Genomic DNA, 19,745 nt, shown 5'->3' with positions numbered 1-19,745 from the left:
CATTCCTCTCCACTTCCACGCGCTCTGGTCTCAAGGCGGGTGGAACGTGCCCTCATTTGCATGTAGGTAAGACCGGCACTGGCCAATCACGCGCTCAAAGCGCGCCCGGAAATTTCAAATTGTATAAAGGTTGAGTATCTCAAGGGCTCGAGGAAAGTGCGGAGTACTCGGTGGAAATGAACTTAGATGCAAAACATTAGGCTATACACAATACTCAACGTGTTAGTTTTTCTTTTTTACCCCACAAATCTCTAAAAATGCGCCATTGCAGAACACCATAACGAGAAATTACATTCAATGTTTTCTATAACGCTTTAGCTTTCTGATAGTATACTGCGGGCTGTATAATAATAATTATTATTCATTTGTCATATATGTGCGATAATTATTGCTTATTTCAGTATTTCTACTGCTTGACATACAAATCACATTGTGTTAACAAGATCACAAGCTTATTTATTTATTAAGATTAAATATAATTTTGAATACATATATATTTTTTCAACTAATACATAAATACAGACCACTAAAATATTATAAATCTCTACACAAAACACATAAATATCTACACACAACATATAACTCTAATTTCACTCTGCTTGGAAAACGTGATTGTTTGTTTATAAAATCGGACAATGCTAAACTGATCCAGAGGTGACTTTTTGAAAAAGATTTGACTTTAGACTGTGATCCCTGACACACTCTGCCATGCAGCTGCTCCATAGAGGTGTTCATTGTTCGGAGTAGCATAGTTCTCAAGTTCATGCATATCAGTAACTAAAACTGTAGAGAGACCATTCCAACCTCATCATCACAAGTCATCTGAATCCATGGTTTAGTGCAAAATCATATATCTTATTAAACAGTCGTTTTAAATTCCACTAGTCTTGTGCTATAAATGGCAAATTGGTCAAATAATCCAACACACAGTCTTGGAACTAATAATGGATCCTATCTCATTTTTCTTGAAAATAATAAACTCATTCCACGTCCATTATCTCCGTTTAAGAATTAATTTGATCATTATGGTGGGCTAATCTACAGCTTCTGTGGGCCGGCGCGAGCGGGCAGGACCCTCTTTAATTGATTGACTAATTGATTGGGGGGGGGGTGCGCGCGCCCCACCTCTGACTTGTGTCTCTAGGGCAGCTGTGGCTCTGCCACATTAGCTCTCGTTAGCGTTTTCTAAAGGCTGGCGACACTTAACAAATGTTCTAGCTTTGTCGTGGTGACAGCGCTCGGACACGTAATGGAGCAGAGGGAACCGTGGTTGAGCGACCTCGACTACAAATTTCAAAGGTCGGCAAGAATGCCAGGCACACATGAGTTTTTATAACATAGGTTCATTACAAAAATGTATTTCAAATAGTTACATGTATTTTTGTGCGTTCTCATATACAACGTATAGCTATGGAATGAAAACCCACGACACATGCACTGTATACACGATGATGGAAACGATGTGGTTGAATTGTCACAATCTGCAACTCTGTTTGGAACGGTTGTTAAAGAGACCTATTGTGGGAGACCATATGCCCACATATAGCCATTTAGTGCGTAAAATATGGGGGGGCTAGTTCACAGCGGCCCTACGATTTATGGCGCATTCACATAAGGCGTGAAATCCGCAATGATCGTTAAAGAGCCGGTTTTATACGCTGCGCCTGTCAACCGAGTCTGGATGGCATAAAGGCCGTTTAGACGTATTAAACAAAAACAATACACCAGAAATGCGGGCCTCTTTGACTAGTACTTTTTACGTGTTTGGGGAAAATGTGGGGAAGAAGGCTATTAACGCAATTTCCATTGATAGTTGTTTAAATATTTTGTCTGCTATTACGCGTTTCCATTTTTAAAAGCAAAGCTTATTGAGAACAAAAAGTTTTATTTATAACGGAAATAATAGCAAAATAAGTGTTATCTATGTTCCAAAAATACAAAGACGGGTTTACGTGATCGAGCGCAATCTGTCAGGCGTTCACAAAGGCAAAGATCTTTCAAATAGTGTAGAACAGAGAGGCATTGCACGTGCTGTCCGTGAAGCATAAAACAGACAGTAATGACCGAACAACGAGCTCTGGCAAAAATGCTTTCCTCTAGAAAGACAGATGAAGTCATAGGCGCCTTTGATCTGAAAATCAAGCTTCGATAAATATTAAACAAAGGACTCTTTTCACGTGTGTATTATGATATATGGCACGTCCAACTTTAAGATAAGGAAATTACCAGAGAAAATGATATCAATAAATTTTCTAAGTATAAACGCTGATTATGTTTCGATTTTCATTCAAGAATCCGAGGCTGGTCTTTTATTTTTTCTCAAATGGTTTTGCAGAGAAGGGGGGGGGTGCAGGCAAGCAGGCGGGAAACTCAAGCCCTGGAGGTGTACAATTTATGTAATCTACGGCTGGGAAATGAATTGGGTAATTTATTGGAAAACAGAAAGTCAAGAAGATTGGATCAGTATAGTTCAACCAAGGGCTTCTATTCATCAAGATCCAATTAACAACCTAACCATTGAGTCTTAATGGGTTTCCAATCTACTGCTCTGATATACTCATCAATCCCTGAGGGAGAAATTAAGCGAATCGACCGCCCCTCGGCGTTGTGGTGTCATTCCTCTCCGCAACTATATGTCAAATTAAAAACACAATTAAAATTTAAACTGTTTCAATCAGAGGCTGCCCCGCAACCTATGTTTCACTTAATAGAACTTTGATGAAAATCTGATGCTCGCTTTCAATCACAAAGGCAAATGGGAAAGGTGGGCTAAAAAGAAGATATCCTTTTTCCTAAACAACACAAAACATTTCGATAAAGTAATAAGAAAGTAATAAGCAAAGATAGGCCCACTTCCTTTCACGCGTTATACACGGGATTGAGTTGACGTTTCTCTAGTCTATTGTGGATAAATGTACTTTGCGCAGAGCGCTGAAAAACATGTACCTCTAAACAGCCGAAGATAATTCAATAGGGCAGATGATAGTCCATTTTGTCAATCTCATCCTGTGACGCATCTGCTATCTCTTCCGCCTGGAAATGTGAGGCTGGCTACGTTACATAACTAAACATATTATGTTTAATCGAAATTGCTAAATCACCGTTTCGTCAGCTTTGAATAGCCCAAGCTTTGATAAGCTGACAACCCCATTACATTCACAAAGAAAAACATTGTTGTGTAAATTGTAATAATCACATACAGAGCGAGATGAAACGCTTATGAGCATAAATAAGGAGTGGGGACGATTTAAATATGTTTAGCAGTTCAGATAGGCCTATGTATATTTATGCTGTATGCACCATAGTGCACAAGTCTAATGCTGGCCCTTAAATTATGCCGTCTCAGTTTCCCATGTTAATGGGCTGCTTCTTTTAGAGAGCATATTATCTGTTTATCCCCACCCCCACCATCTCCCTTCTTTACATAAAGATATGGTCAAATGGAAATTATCGAGTGATATATTTGGTCTGTTTATGACAGTGAATCAAGGTCATCAGTAAGCCAACAGGAAAAAAACGAACTGTTAGCAATGCCCTTGATTTGAAACAATATTTTACAGACGTTACCCGATCAATACTCGACAGGCAATAATGCCTCTGCGATCTATTAATTCACCGTAATGGGCTCGTGCTGAGCTTGCATTATATTAGACGTCAATACTGGAGTTATGATTATAGGCGGCGGTATTTGAATGCGCACGCTGAGTGTTTAGACCCAACGCAGTAGTTGATTTCGAATTTGTAGAGGAAGGCAGAAAGTCCGATGCTTGTTGATGTGCCTGACTGACCCATATTTAAGTTCTCTCGATGCTGACCCCGTTTAATATATAGCCTATAGTGGCATTCAATTTGGTACGTCTAGTCAAATTGTACTAGTACTAGAAAGCCTATAATTTCCGCAATTGTTGGGAAATAATCTGTTCGTGTTTATTTTTATTTAAATGTTTAATTGTTCGTCATAACAAAAATATTTATAAGCCTCTGTCTTTTTAAATGTATTTGGATCAATAATATTTTAAACATTTTTGTTTTTTATATTTTAAACAGACTCCTAAATAGTTTTTTTAAAAACCTGAAAACAGCGTCGTCCGAGACACTAATAATAATAATTATATTAAATACAAGTATTTTTATGATTATTATTATTAAGTAAGATTATTAGAAAAAGTTATATAGGAATTAATCGTATTATATTATTAAAATTATTTTAAACATTTGTATTTTTTTATTTTGTATTCTTAAAATAAACATTTTTATGATTTACACAAAAATGTAGGCTGTGATAAATATTATTTCTGTTTGACTACTTTACAAACAACAAATATACAGTTTTTACTTTTTCATAGCTTTCTCTTTCTTACACACACACACGCACAATGAGCACACAGCGGTAAAACTCTTAATGCAATTCCATCAGGTCTCACCGATAATTATACGGTCTTATTGACAACGCCATTTTGCAAAACATTGCTTGTAGAGTCCACCAGATTTAAAGGTGCACCTGCTTGTGATTGAGACGGTAATGGACATTTCAGGTTGTTGAAGCTCAAGTGAAACAATTTCGGTATTGCAAGGTTGAATTAGCTCACCGTCTTTTATATTTCAGGCTGTAATTCAATAAACAATGACACAGAATTTTTTATCAGGTTTGTTTAAATTTAGTGACGTATATTTACTTAAATCATGAATAAAACTGCATGTTTTATTTATAAATCAGCTAATTACTTATCGATTTAATTGATAAATAATTTGCATATTTTATTTACAACGCTTGTATTTCGTTGTATCTAAATAAATAAAATTAATTTACACAATTTCTAAACATATTGTATGAGGGTTGCGCGATCTTATTGTTGCTTTCCTGTGTATTTCTTATACCGCCTGTTGCATTTATTCATCGTCATATCCTATAACTTATCACTACTCCTGCGAGAAATGCTGCGTAAACTTTATAGGCTATTTAAACAGTGCTACATTTTAAGACATCAAAGCAACACAGACACATGTCTTCAACACAGTTTTAGATTACTCACTCCAGACATGTAGACTTTTATAGTCTCCATTTATTTCACAACAAAATTTAGCAATACAATGTAAAAAAAGTTGGTTAATTACTGTACAAATGACACATTTTCCTCATTTTGGTTCGTTATATCTGTACATGTACATATACATCTGTAAATAATATAAGTAAATGTTTTAGTTTTTTATTTGTGTGTGTGTGTGTGCGCGCGCGCCTTCAGTAGGCTAAATTCTGTCAAATTATCAGCCTGTGATTGTCCATTGAACGCGCAGGACCATGGACACAAAGTCGTTTTCAAATTCGGTTACTTTTCAAATATATATTTTTAGCTTCCTAGCCTAATAAATGTGTCTAAAAGAATTCTTCAATGTCAAAAGAATGTGTTGCGTAAATATATAATGCACAGTATTGCACATTCGTGGTTCAGGCTGTGTGATTATTTTTTTCGTGCTATTACAAACTTAATCATGTGTATAAACACTCTGACGTCGAGTTAAATTCGTAACTGATATTTATAGAAAATGAGAGGCATTTGAAAGACTTGTAATAGGTATAATAATAATAATAAGTGAAAGTAAATGAACCAAGTCATTGTAATTCACCACCAACCAACAATATCATTCGAAATAGGCCTCTAAACAATCGCCTTTTATGTCTCGTTTTGTGTATTTTTGTGAGTTGTAAAAAAACAAGTTGGGCTCAAATGCATGAGATAGTGTACATTTTTTCTTGTTGTTGTTTTTTAAATAATTTTCTAAACAAAAATAGCTTTGTCTCTTGGTTTCGCTTCTCCTTTTCTTTCTCTCTTTTCAAGTCTTTTAGTCTTTGTAAAATTGTATTAGATACATAGTTACATAGAAAAGGCAATCTCTAGTCGTCTCAAACTGGTCTGAGGAGCGGCACGGACGTGACGATGGGATGAGAGTAGTAAACCGGATGAGGGAAAGTGAGCAGCGGCTGGCTTACGGGCACGTTGCCCGGTGTACTGGAGCTCTCAGAGACCGAGTTCTCATGATAGAGGATGGGTACTCTCACAATCCTTTGCGCAGCCGCGTGGCTCAAATTGGCCGCCTCCAGCTCTGCTGCCAGCTGACGTTTCCACTTGTTTCTTCGGTTCTGAAACCATATTTTAACTTGGGTCTCTGTGAGATGAAGGGAGGCAGCCAGGCCTGCGCGCTCTGAGCTGCTGAGGTAGCGTTTCATGTCGAAGGTGGATTCCAACTGAAACACCTGACTCCGCGAGAACACCGTGCGCGTTTTCTTTTTCCGGCAAGCCTTTTTGTCTGCGCTATCGTCGCTCTTCTTCCAGTCGTCCACGCCGCCTTCTTTTTTGGCCTCTTCGGTGTCGCTCTCCTCTAGGACAATCTCGTCTCCACTCTTGTTGTCGTCCTCATCGTCTTTGGCGTCCGGGTCTGATTTAAGCACAAGCTCGGGTGAATCTCTGTCGTTGCATGTGGTCGGAGATGATTCTCTCGCTTTCTGTGCTGCTACAATAAAAAAGATCAAATTAGCCTTAGTTTTCTTTCAAAAACATTTTCATATCAAGTTGCATAAGTGGCGTCACATGACAGGTGCAAACAAGTGTGTTTCCTAATTCGGCTGTTCAAATCCCAAAGGTCTCCAAAGATCTCAGAAAACAAGCACCGTCATATTTAATGAATAAAAAAGCTCATTCAAGCCATTGCCTGTGTAGATTTATTTAACTTAGTCTTTTGGGGAAAATAATATTTGCGGTAGAGTATGTTTACCCCCAAATATGTTTTTGCGTAAATGAATACACACTTCCTTTACTATAATTCTTAACAAATAAATACTTTCTACAAAACAAATTCAGGCAAAAGAGAGGGCGTGCAATTTTAAGATCAAACCTTACCTTCTGTTCTGTGGAGATGCGCAGATGCACTGAGGGTGTATGGGTACCACCACGCAGACGCGCGCTCAAGGTAAGCCGGTAACGCAAAGCGCTGGGTCGGCAACTCAAAGCGAGGAAAGTTTAATTCCCCAACTTGAGAGAGCGAGAAGCTGCCATCAAGTCCCGCTTTAGTTGATGCCAAAAAAGGTTTAGGCTTTGATGGTTTGCGGTCAGAGTTTAGAAGATTTTTGATGAAAAATGGAGATTCTTTCGCTGAGGCACACGTATCCTGGGTTGTTTCGGGCATGTTGACTTGAAAGTTAGGACTCTGGTACTTTTGACCACAGTGAAAACTCAATCGTTAAAAATCTTCTAAAAATCTTTTAATACTTTGAAGGTCCGTGTAAAACTTTTCCAGTAGAGGAAACTCAAACGCAATTGTTCACGCAGTCAGCACTAGCGTTAAAAGGAAAGACAATAACACGAGGCGAGATAAACAATATTAATCTTGCTGATCATCTTCCGCGAGTTCCTTGGTGAAAATGATGCTCACCGCGTCCGTCTGGCGCCAGATGCTAATGATGAAATAAAAATGTCACCCGAGTTAAATGCAGAAAGTATACGGCGATTGGGCACGTACAATAGCAAATGGGATGAAGGGAGAGATGGGAAGTGGAGAGTGGAGAGAGAGGAGGGGCCTCCCAGACTCTTCGCGTTGGCTGCTGGGCTGAGAATTCTCTCCTGTTATTGGTCTTATATAGTCCAATTAGATGGCAAATGAGGACGGACCATTAACACAAAGGAACACGGATTTAGCTCAAGCGGTGGCTGAAGGCCTTAGCGTTAAAAAAAAGTTTAGGACACGAGCACTGCAAAGTCAACGTTGACATTTTAATGCACCTCTGCAAAAGTTACATTTTTATATATTTGGGCATGAAAGCATTTAGGCATACGTTATTTGCATCTGAGGCTGTGAATTGCAAGAACACAATTTTTTTTCTTTTTATCACGACAAATTGGAGGCAATAAACTTAAATCCAAGTCAATATGCAAAAAATGAGCGTTTAATCCACAGCCCATTCGGTTTTTAGAATAATATTACAGTATATTAGTGTCAAATAAAGGTTATTTTATTTTTCATGTTTATTGGTTAAACGCATTGCAATGATTTGTCATTAATAGAAATAGCATGAACACATTTTTAAACGAATATTAATAATATAGGCTAACATTAAAAAGTATTTTTAAACGTGTTGCCACCGGTGAACAGATCGGTAAAACTCAGCTTTAAACATTTTTTGGCAAATGGTCTACCAACGTAGAGCCGTGCCGAAAGCATAGCCAAGCTATTTAAATTTAGACTATTCGATTCTAAATAATAATTAAAACAATTAAAAAATATATGTAAAATAAATATAAAGACCATGCAATTCGATTCGGCGGCTTACTTCGTCTGAGAACTGCATATTGTTGCTGGAAGTACTTTTGGGAAAACTGTGGACACGTGTGCTAGGCAAACCATCAAGTTGCCAGCTCACATTTAAAGAAATGATGACTATGATCAGTTTAATGACACAATTAACATGAGTGAATCGGACGCACACAAGTAGTTGAACGAGGCGGGAGCGTCCTCTACGGGTCATTAAGATTTACTGCAAGCCAAGGAAAAACCTAAAAAAATAATAAATAAAATACAGACCCAATGTTGTTAAAATAATTAAATTAATTAGGTTCTTATAATAACTAGATTCATAACCTGTATTGATAGATACCTAGACCTGTAGTTAATCAAAGTAATTTAGCGTTAGACCAAACGAAATGATTGTAAATTATAATAATCACGTATTACGATTATTATAATAATACTTATTATTATATTTTATTATTAGGAAAAAAGTTTTTTATATTAAGGAAAAACAGCCTTATATGATATCATGAGAATGTGCACCTATATCCACTGTCACCACACTATTCACAAATATAAACAAAATACAATAAAAAGCTTAGTTAGTACACAAATTATTAAAATTGTTACTAAATCAAGTAACATTTGAAACAACATTTCCTTCAACCATGTAGGCCTGTACTTTTATTGGATGTTTGTCATCCATTTCTGAAATAAGTCGTTTGTTAGCGCCATCAGGTGTTGGACAGGACATATTTTTTCACAGGAAAAATATGTGATTTATATTAGCTACTGTTCTAATTTCTTTCAAGTGTTTACGTAATTATAGTTTGAAATTTATAAAAAAATCATTGTATCTAATATAGGCTATACATTTGTAAAAGTATATTTTTTGACGTCAAATCTCCTTGTCTCAAATTCTAAACCACATCACTCAATTTTACCGGATATAAAAACAATTAAACCAATATTTCCCAGTTATATTAACTGAAAAGAATCCTGCAAATATATAATTTAAAACAAACCGCCTCAAGTTTGAGGATCATGCTATGCATTCTGGGTCTAACACAGAATCTAGAATCAATGCACGCCTTTATTGGGGACTTGCACCATATGTGTATGTTTCATATTATTCTTCCTCTTGGGTCTTTGTGTCTCTTTGCCTGGTTGGAAGATATAATGTTCCCTGACTTTTAGATTATTTATTTCAGAGCGTGGAGTTATTGATTATTTCACCGGGAAAATGACGAATGGCGCAACGGAATGACACGGTCAGCAGGTTCTATTAAAGAAATGATAGTATTGCTCATGGTTTGTTAAAAGGTCCAGTTTAGATACTTTATAGGTTTACATCCATCATCGTCTAACGACCCCGCGAGATGAGAAAAGCGCGCCGCGCGCTGACAATGACCCGACGCCGCTAACTTCGCGCTGTAATTGCCCGCGTATTATATATAGATTTTTGTTTTGATATCTTGTGAGTTTCTCTCGTCTGCTCGAAATTGTGATAAAAGACGTAAGTATAATATCGAAATGTACCACACGGTGAAAAATACTTTTATAAACCTTGCACTCCTGCATTGTGCCTGTTGGTCGGCTCTACATCTTTGGATCTTGAAACAATTTGTTTTGTAATGTCGCTAACACGTTTCTAAATAAGGTTTTAACCGGATGCAAAGTAAACTGTGTTCCAAATGACTATTAAAATGCAATTTTTACAAATGATCTGTGTCACACTGTTTTACTGTTTTACAAGAACAGTTTCTAGATTTTTTTACTGTTTGTTAAAACGTAAAAAATGATGCAAAGCCCCCTTTAACAAAAGTAAAAACATATATACAGCTAGGCTACATAGCCTAGCCTATGTTATTTATATAAGGGCAAAAACTACACCTGCTAAAAAAAAGACACCTTGGATGAAAATAAAGACAGAAAGAAAGCTATAAGTTCTTTAGGCTCAATGATTAGCACTCAGAGTAAGCTTTCAGATTAAGCTCTGTTGATCTGTTTAACCAACTTCTACAAAATGACCACTGCAAGCTCTTCTTCAGTGCATTAATGTCCGGCACTATTGAAACGGGGCATTAAAAGCTTGAAGGTCAGGTTGCTCATCCCACTGTAATACACACAATGGATTTAAACATGGCATTTAAGTTGTAAAGGACTGACTGTGGCCTGGCCCTGACCCGGCCCACCTTAATTGGGATGGCGAAGCTATTGATTGGCTGAGGGATAGTTAGAGGATCTGAGTTACAGCGTGATTAGCCAGTTTTTATATGCTTACGGAGGGCAGCAGAGAAAAGAGAATTCAATGTCACTCTGAGGGTGTGAAGAAGCCCCTGGGTCTCATGTTAAAGGTCTGAAATTTGTGGACCATCACAACCAAGTTCGTTCAGTGTCCATTTTAACTTCTTGTTGTTGAAATTGACATAGCACACTTGGGTCTTTCTTTCGACACTTGGAAAGATTTTTGTTGATTTAAAAACAGAATGTGATGCAAACTGAAGACCAGAAATAAGTCATACAAAAAATGCATGCAATTAAAAAAGATGTGAATACAGTATATGTTATATATCACCACATGTATTGTACTGTACCATAAATGTTTCTTACAGGTACAGAGATGTTCAACAGGTTCCCTGAGCCTCTATGTCCTGCAATGATGCACTGATCCGTGTCGTGCTTGTGCCAACCAAGAACTAAAAGACCTCATTCATTCTTTCTGACATGGCTGAATCCATGGAATGGCTTAGCAGGACCTGTCCACGTTCACACACACACAGGCACACAGGTGATACCTTTTGCAGAATAGCCAGGTGCGAGCATTCTCGGGCCAAGCGTTCTGACCATGTGTCATTACAGCGCTGTAATCGGGTTGAGGCAGCAGTGGCTTCTCATCAGTGTCTCATTGAAGATAGAGATGTGGAGCCTGTTACAAATGGCCCAAATACTCAGGCTCTGAGGAAGCCCATCAATAAAGCAATTTCTGGTGTCATAACAGCGGCGCTTTTGCTAAAGCTAACCTTTCAAAAAACTTTTCCCTCTGCAAAGCACTGCAGCCTCGCCATTAGAGTCCTGCCTTGTGAATTTAATGGATTCCGTACAAATAATATTCCACCATAATGGAAAAGGTTGAGGTGGCTGAAGACGGATGAAGTCATAAACACCTATAATTGAGAATCAAAGACCGATAAATTTTAAACTGCTATCCATTTTCCCCTTTTTTCAGATGATGATCTATGTCATTCTGGCCGCAGGAAAATGGAGGAGATTATGGGTGGAAATTATAACAATAAATTTTCTAAACATACACCTTGATTATGCTTCGATTTTTTGGGGAAGGAGAGCAGAGGGAGAGAGAGAAAGAGAAAGAGAGAGAGAGAGAGAGAGAGAGAGAGAGAGAGAGACAGTTGGCCTGGATGGCTGAAAGCTTGCTGGCTAAATGGGGCCATAAAATAGCTTCTGTGTGCTGTTTCGCCCGGAGAGGCCAGGCGTGCCTGGAGGTGTCATTTTCTTCCCCTAAATGGGGGGAAATGAATTGTGTAATTTATTGCAAACTGAAGCACAGTGAGATTAGATCAGCATATCCCATCAAAGGCTCAACAATCAATCTGCTCTGCTTTAACAGCTTGAGACGCATAAACCAGGGCACCTAATGGCTTTCCAATCTAACAGATTGATAGACTTATCTGCTCCCAGGGGATGTATTAAGAAAATCGGCTACTTTCACACTCTTCCCCACCACTTCTGACAGAACCCACTTTTTCTCTCCCTTCCTTTCCCCACTCACAGGCCTGATTGTAGATATAGATATATAAATACATTTGTATGAGATGGGGTTTAAAGGGTGGAGGGAGGGAGCAGAAAAGAGAAAAAGGCAGTGGGGAGCGAGGCGTTGTTATTTGTTATTTAGATGAGCGTGGGGGGGGAAAGGGGGGGGAGCTCTTTAATGAGCTGATTATTGCTCGTTGTTTGGAACTGAGATGGTGAGCAGTCACTCAGAGCCACTTATGAACATGTATGAATGTGGCCATAGCAACCGACCTATTCTGAATGGAGGTAAGCGACATGTGGTGTAATGGGGTGGATTAACCAAACAAACATATTACATTCATTAAAACAGGTGCTTTAATTTTGCTGTCATGCCCTCAGATACAAGCTTAAACATACATTCTTTAACATTTTTATTAGCTTTTAAATATGCTTTGAATTAGTATTAACTTTAACACTAATAGCAGCTGTCGAGAAATACAAAGTATTATATATATATATAATATATATATATTTAGGAAATATTTATATGTATTCATTTATATATACAAAAAATTAAAATGATATACAAACATTTATTACATTTTATATTTTTCTTAGATATATGCATGTATGTGTTTATAAATACAAATTTAATATGCACAATACACCTACATATATATTAAGTAAACATAAACTTTATTCTGGATGCGATTAATCGTTTGGCAGCCCTAATAAATTATAATATATGCATGCAAATACTTCCTAAATATATACATGCACGTGTAGGTGATTATAAATACAACATGCACATTAACATACCTTTATTCTGGATGTGATTAATCGCGATTAATCGTTGAATAGCCCTATATCAGACATTGAAGTCTTTAAACTACAGATGAATGTATGTTCAAAATATTAGTAGCAGCAGCACATTGAAAATATTGACAAAAGTGTTTGCCAGAACATCAGTACAAATTCTCAGCACAGGTGTAGGATGACTTCTATTTGTCAGCCAGCTTGTCAAGATAAAATCTAAACCTCAAACATGGAGAGTGAATGAGATGCTATCAGCACAGACACTGAGAATAAAGATCTCCTACCTCCCTACATAATTAAGCAGCCACTGCCAAAGCTCAAAGAGAGCAATGAGATGGGTCTATCTTAGAGAAAAGAGAGAGAGAGGGAGAGACTTCTGTGATTCATGATTGACATGGGAAGAGATGTTGTACTGAAAATTAGATCCGGCTTAATAAAGTCTACACTTGTACTCTTTAAGAAAAAATCTAATAGGATTCGGAGGCGAATAGAATTAATCTGGAATTAAACTTTAAAAGGCAGTGTTAATGTCACCACACAAATCCATTTGAGATAAGACTTTTATTCCCCTCGCATTATCCTTTCTTTGTATTGCGGGACATACTGCATCACAGATTTGATTTGTACTGGAGTCCTGGGGGCAGAAGGGCATTTTACACCTATAAATATCAGTCTAGCCTCACAAGGACCACAAATCAATGGCAAACAAATTCAGATGTGGTTTCCTCCACCCCCCCCCCCTCTTTCTCACATACTCAAATGCAATTTACAGTTTTATGAAATATATAACATTTCAAGTGAGATACTAAGCTGTATGCAAATTTAAAATGCTAATTCTGAGCACTGCATGAGTACAGGTTTTTGAATATTTTTACCTTACCTACATAAATTATTTTATTTAAAATAAATGATGCGGACAGTGGTTGGTAATGACAATGATGTCAACAATGACACAGTTGATGACAATTGGCATATAGAGGAATATGCAAAAAAGTGTTTAATTTGTGATTTAGTATGACCATGTTTGTGTGTTTGCACGAATCTATGAGTGAATTCAGAAACCTTTTTTCCTAATGTTTATCTGTTTTATGTCTATTTCAAGCTCTCTCTCTCTCTCTCTCTCTCTCTCTCACTAAATGAAAGATTTAGAGATTCTAAACAACATCTGATCTGTTATCCGGTCAAAATGAATCATTGATTATTTGTAAAAACATAAGTGCAAATCAAATCAGTGCTCCTAGAGACATATGACCACCCACCTGCACATGAGGAGCGAGACAATTATTGACCAATTGATTTTATGCACAGCACATTTTTCCTTTTCTTTCAAAGTGAAAATCCTTCTTTCTTCCCCGTTCTCAATGGTCCTGACTTTTCTTACAGTATTTTACCCGTAAAGCCTTTATTCCCCGGCTCCGGATGAAACCTTTGCCTCGACCTCTTATATATTTTCTTCTCTATTTCGCTTTAATAGCACTAAAATTGGTTACATATTCTTTTACAGTCCCCAGACGTCATAGCCCCCGTGTTGTCATTTGATTATTTATAGAAAACTATTACGTGCTTACATTAATGGCTTACTTCCCCCATGCGGCCTACAATGTTCTTTCTCTTTTATAAAACCTTAAAGCCAATTCTTTAGTGGTCTACAGGCACACTATTGTAGTCTGCAATGAACCAAGAAGCACAGGGAAGAAAAGTGTGTGTTTGATTCGCCAGCACTAACAAGAATAAAAGAGAAACACGGAAATAGAACAAGAAGGTTATATGCTTTGTTGAAATCAGCATGTGTACACAGATTTATATTTAAAAGGAAAATTTCAGACAGACCGATCTACAGACAACTTACTCTTTATCAACATCTTTTTTTGCTCCTTTACGTGAGCCCAATGTTTGTACTCCCTGCTAATCTGTTGTCTAGTTGGCCTGTCAATGCTGTACAGGTAAATACATGTTATTAATGATCTCTCCAACTGCACAACGGCATGGTACAGTGTGAGTCATGTTTAAATTCCTCCCCCTGCATTGGGTCAGGGAGGCCCAGCTGCACTCGGCCCTGAGATCGATAAGAGGTCAGAGAGGTCGAGGGTCATTCCTCCCTCCCATTATGATCTAGGCACTCACCTCATATGGTGACTAACGAGGCCTACTGGGTAGAGTGCAGGATAAGAGCAGTGTTCAGGGAAAGTGAATAATACTAGATGGTCTATTCAATCAGAAACAGAATACAGAGGTAATGAAGCACTTCCTTGTTACTGCTTCACCTTGTGTGGAACATAAATTCAAGCTGGAACTTTGTATGAAGATGGTAAGAGAACGGATAACTGAGAAAAATACTGACATTTTTAGGTTTAGAACCTATTGGTGTAGCTGATCATATACTCTGGAGAGAGTCATTATCATGGTTTGAAAAAGAGATATGGGGTCTATTAGACCTCATTATGCCTGTGATCAGCTTTTATCAATAATCAATAGTCTTCTGTACTGATCCTCTCATTAACCTAAAATGTCCTTTCTGCCTGGCTGATGCCTTATTTTGGTAATACAGAGAAGCATTCATGCATGCACACCACACAATAATCAATTAAGACAAAGCCTCATTTTAGATTTACTTCTACATTTTCATTTTGTGCTTAGATGTTAATAGTTACGGCATCCTAGCTTTTGTTTTATGCCATATATTTTGTTATAATCTGGAGGCATAGATCAATAATGAAATAAACTTATATGTGACCCTGGACCGCAAAACCAGTCATAGCATGGGGATATTTGTAGGAATAGCCAACAATACATTGTATGGGTCAAAATGATCGATTTTTCTTTTATGCCCAAAATCATTTGAATATCAAGTAAAGATCATTTGTTCCATGAAGATATTTTGTACATTTCCTACCATAAATATATCAAAACTTTATTTTTGTGAGTGGATGCAGCAAAACAGCGAACAAAAATGGCCAGAAACACGCTCGCTGCTGCCCGCTTTTTGGGAATTACCCACTCGAGTTTGCTATCTATGTTAAGCTTTGAATTTCCGATTCCGGGTTCATCTACTCTCCACAACATCATTACAGTGGTAAGCCAATAGTGAGCGTTAAAAACAAACCTGTTTCTTCTTAGCAACGGCCTGTTACAGCCTCCTCTGATGGACAACTTTAAAGGCGGTTTTCTCAATACTTTGAAATTTTGCACCCTCAGATTCCAGATTTTCAAATAATTGTATCTCGGCCCAATATTGTCCTATCGTAACAAATCATACATCAATGGAAAGCTTTTTATTCAGCTTCCAGCTGGTTTTGTGGTCCAGGAACTAGTAATCAGACAATATTATTTCAAATTCCCTGCCAAACTCATTTTTACCAGTAAACATGTGTAAAAAATAAATAGATTAAATCTACCTTTAAATTCCTGCTTTAAATGAACAACCAGATTCTCGTGAATCTTTGTGTTTCTGTACCCAAGAATGTCACAGTGTCAGGGAGGTGCATTGGTGGTACCAATAGATGGACTTTGCTGTGTCTGCTGGCCTGTGTAAAGCCATGTGTTTTAAAGATTTGACAGAAGATGCTCTAAATTATCTGCCTTCAGACAGTGCTATCCATTAGCTCGCCTCTCAGCGCCGAGCATGAAATGCGAGTATTGGGGCAACTGTGCGTTGGGAGATATCATTCAAGACCATGAGCTATGGCCGAGCACTGACAGTCACGATAAATGTCCCCACTTTTCAGGCTGTACAAATGGCATTTGGCCACAATAATTCAGCAAAGGACAGTTCATTCCCCATCCAGAGGGACTGGACCCAGTCAAAAGCTATTACAGCATCTTCTTTATTAGTGCCTATGGTTTTGGTGTAGAGATCCTCAGATAAATATAGCTAAAATGCCACTTCACTCAGAAATATTGGTCCATTCCTCTGTTGCCTGACTGGGCCCGAATGGCAGCCTGTTTCAGACATTATAAACCTTTCTGAAGTCACACGGCGCTCCTTCCACCCATCTGTCATGCTGTAAGTACCATCATTTGCAGACCAATAGAAGTGATCAGTAGATTTTCCCTCAGGCCCCAAGCGAGGCATCATAGTCGAAGGGATTGATTATCACTTTATCATTTAAGTATCGCTTGCTTTGAAGAATAATAACTCACGTTTAAGGTGCCAAATGGCTTTGCATATATCTGAAACCGCCAGCCATTTAAGAATAATTGTGCAATTCGTCATTTGTGACGTTGCTTTATAGTTTTCTGCATCTGTACGCAGAATGGGAGCAGGCTGTCACCTGTGCAGTGCTATAATGCGTTGCTAGGGGGACGCGGGTGCGTTCAGACTTCATAAGGTGACGGCGGTTTTATCGTGCGTCGCCTCGTAAAGTCACGTCATCTGTAGGACGCGCCCGACACTTTTATTAAACAGCTATTCATGGCGTACGCGACGAGAGATGTGCAAAGATAAATCCTTATGAATAACTGAACTGTCTGTTTGAGGATCAGGATGTCATACAAAGTTAGAACGGCAGCACAGATAACAGAATGTGGGTAAAGCGATTCATATGGGGAAATATTAACTTTTGTATTGAATTATTATGTATATATATATACAGTATAAAGATATATTAAATAGATTTGGGTATTTGCTATAGGCCCTACCAGGATATGCCTAATTGTAGCTTTAGGAAAAATAACAGTGATTTTACTATACATCTTAAAACATAATAGCATTGGTGGATTAAATACCATAATAAATAATGATAAATTCGGAGCTACACTGTAAACCCGGATAAGTTGGCAATTCTCAAAACAATTAAGGCAACTCGTTGAGTTTTAGAGTTTCTTTTAAGTATGCAGAACTTTCACATTTTGATTACTGTTAAATTAAAGTTCTTAATAAATCTTAGTAAGTGCTACTTAAATATTTAATCAATCCTTTTCATGAAATGAAGTAGACAGAACCTAAAAAATTTGTACACAAAATTGTATTTTGAAGTTGACTAAACACAGTTCTCCCAGTTTCTTTATTTTACATATTTCTTAGTCTTAATATGCATAAATCAAATACCTTGACTTGAAGAGACGGATTAATCATTTACTTAACATATTTAAAGTATTAATAATCATTATACTTTACTCAAAAGTAAAAATGTTTCAGGAACTTAAAATATTTAAGTAAATAGAATTTATTTAATAGTATTTAAGTAAGTTTACATTACTTAATCTGTTTGATTTGGGTTTATATACAACCTACAACTGTGGTTATATGTAGGCTATGGGTAGATAATGTGGGATGTTTTATTTTTATTACTTTAATATAACTTGTTGAATTATCTTCTTCATTTCCTTTCCATGGGATAAACAAAGTTTACTGTACATTTGTTAGTAGTACTTCTGTTTTTTTAGACCTGGGCAATACTGATCGGATTTTGGTGCAATATTCCAATAAACCGGACTAGATCAGATTTTTAGAAATTAGATCTGGCATTCAACTAAATGAGAATTTCCTGTACATAGAAATTCATTGGTTCATGCAGGAAATTAATGGAAAAAGACGTGTGTTTTTGTGTGCGGCGCACGTATCGCCGCTAATCTCTGTCTTTGTGCAAATGTAACCAGGCCGCTCTTTGGCAATCGAGCGCAACGCCACGGCTTTGAGAAAAAACACTTGTTCTGTCGCATAATTAGAGATCTCATACTCGCTTTGTGAGGGGGGAGAGAGAGGGGATTGAGGGGGGCCTTGTTTGCCCATTTAAAGTGTGATTCAGATAATAGTGTTCTCATCAAAGGTAGCAATTACATTCATTACACAGGCGGCCACGAGGAAATTAAGTGGCAGGAAAATGAAAAGCTTAATATGTACTTCCTTTATCCCATTTCTTTTCCTTTCTCTGCTTCCACACACGCCCCGTGTCGCACAAGGGTGGGGGGGGAGTAAGAGAGGGTCTCTCCAGAAATAAATAGTCTTGGGGGGCGTGAAGAATAAATCCAGCCCTGGTCCTCCTTCACCCTTTAGCAGTAATGATTTGGCGTTGGGGCAGGCGTTTCTATAGCTGCGCACTTCAGGCAGGATTAAAAGCCTTTCTTCAGGGCCTAATGTCCACGGCAGCCTTTAAATGACTCCAGCATATGATTGGAGTCTTAAAAAAGTGCTCATGGGCCTTCTCCAAATTAATACCCAATTCCTTTTCAGGACAAAATGAATTGTTTCGCGTTCTATAAAACCACAAACAGCACATAAATCAAGCGCTTTGGAGGAGAAGGGGGCCCGCTCATTCAAAGGCTTTTAAATGTGAATTAGGGCAACGGGGAACTTGGTCTGATTTACCCCCTAGCAGGTGTAGGCAGAGCAGCTTCATACACTCTTGCAGATGCTGAATTGAAATGGAAAGAGAGAAGAGAGGAAGCTAAGTCTGACAAACAATTAAACTGATACTCAGTCGTGACCTTTCATGTCAAAAAGACAGGCTATGCTGTGTTTTAATGCATATTAAGCTACACTCAGACATTTGGATATTCATTTTGTATCTGACAAAACCAACAACATTGAAAGAAAGAAAGAAAGAAAGAAAGAAAGAAAGAAAGAAAGAAAGAAAGAAAGAAAGAAAGAAAGAAAGAAAGAAAGAAAGAAAGGAAGGAAGAAAGAAAGAAAGAAAGAAAGAAAGAAAGAAAGAAAGAAAGAAAGAAAGAAAGAAAGAAAGAAAGAAAGAAAGACTCACAAGTAGTTTAAGTTCATACTGTTCAGCATGATGAATAATAAATATTATAATAGGAAAGTTTATTCAATAAATTACTTATACAAAATTCAACCAACACAATATTTTATAAATAAATTATTCTTTTAATAACTCATTATACTGATGTAGAATGAGGACGTCAGTCTTAATATTGCTAAAAATCAAATTAGGTATTAAGGT

At 37.5% G+C, this 19,745-nt stretch overlaps 1 protein-coding gene across 2 annotated transcripts; it reads right to left on the bottom strand.

Annotated features, from left to right (window-relative positions):
• Positions 1-5,064: 5,064 nt before the first annotated feature.
• On the bottom strand, positions 5,065-7,589 carry hmx3a (H6 family homeobox 3a). 2 transcript variants are annotated; one of them, XM_057344175.1, is made up of 2 exons: positions 6,897-7,589; positions 5,065-6,510 (listed from the first exon to the last, which is right to left on the bottom strand). In XM_057344175.1, the coding sequence occupies exons 1-2, from the start codon at positions 7,180-7,182 to the stop codon at positions 5,903-5,905; spliced, it is 894 nt and encodes a 297-aa protein (XP_057200158.1). In that variant the 5' UTR covers positions 7,183-7,589; the 3' UTR covers positions 5,065-5,902. The 2 variants fall into 2 exon arrangements, with proteins under 2 accessions (XP_057200158.1, XP_057200159.1); XM_057344176.1 differs by having other exon boundaries at positions 5,065-6,507.
• Positions 7,590-19,745: the final 12,156 nt, after the last annotated feature.

This window comes from Triplophysa rosa, linkage group LG10, assembly GCF_024868665.1.
Source record: "Triplophysa rosa linkage group LG10, Trosa_1v2, whole genome shotgun sequence".
Taxonomy (NCBI): domain Eukaryota; kingdom Metazoa; phylum Chordata; class Actinopteri; order Cypriniformes; family Nemacheilidae; genus Triplophysa; species Triplophysa rosa.
Note: the sequence above shows the minus strand (reverse complement) of the source record. Positions and strands in the feature narration are given on the sequence as shown.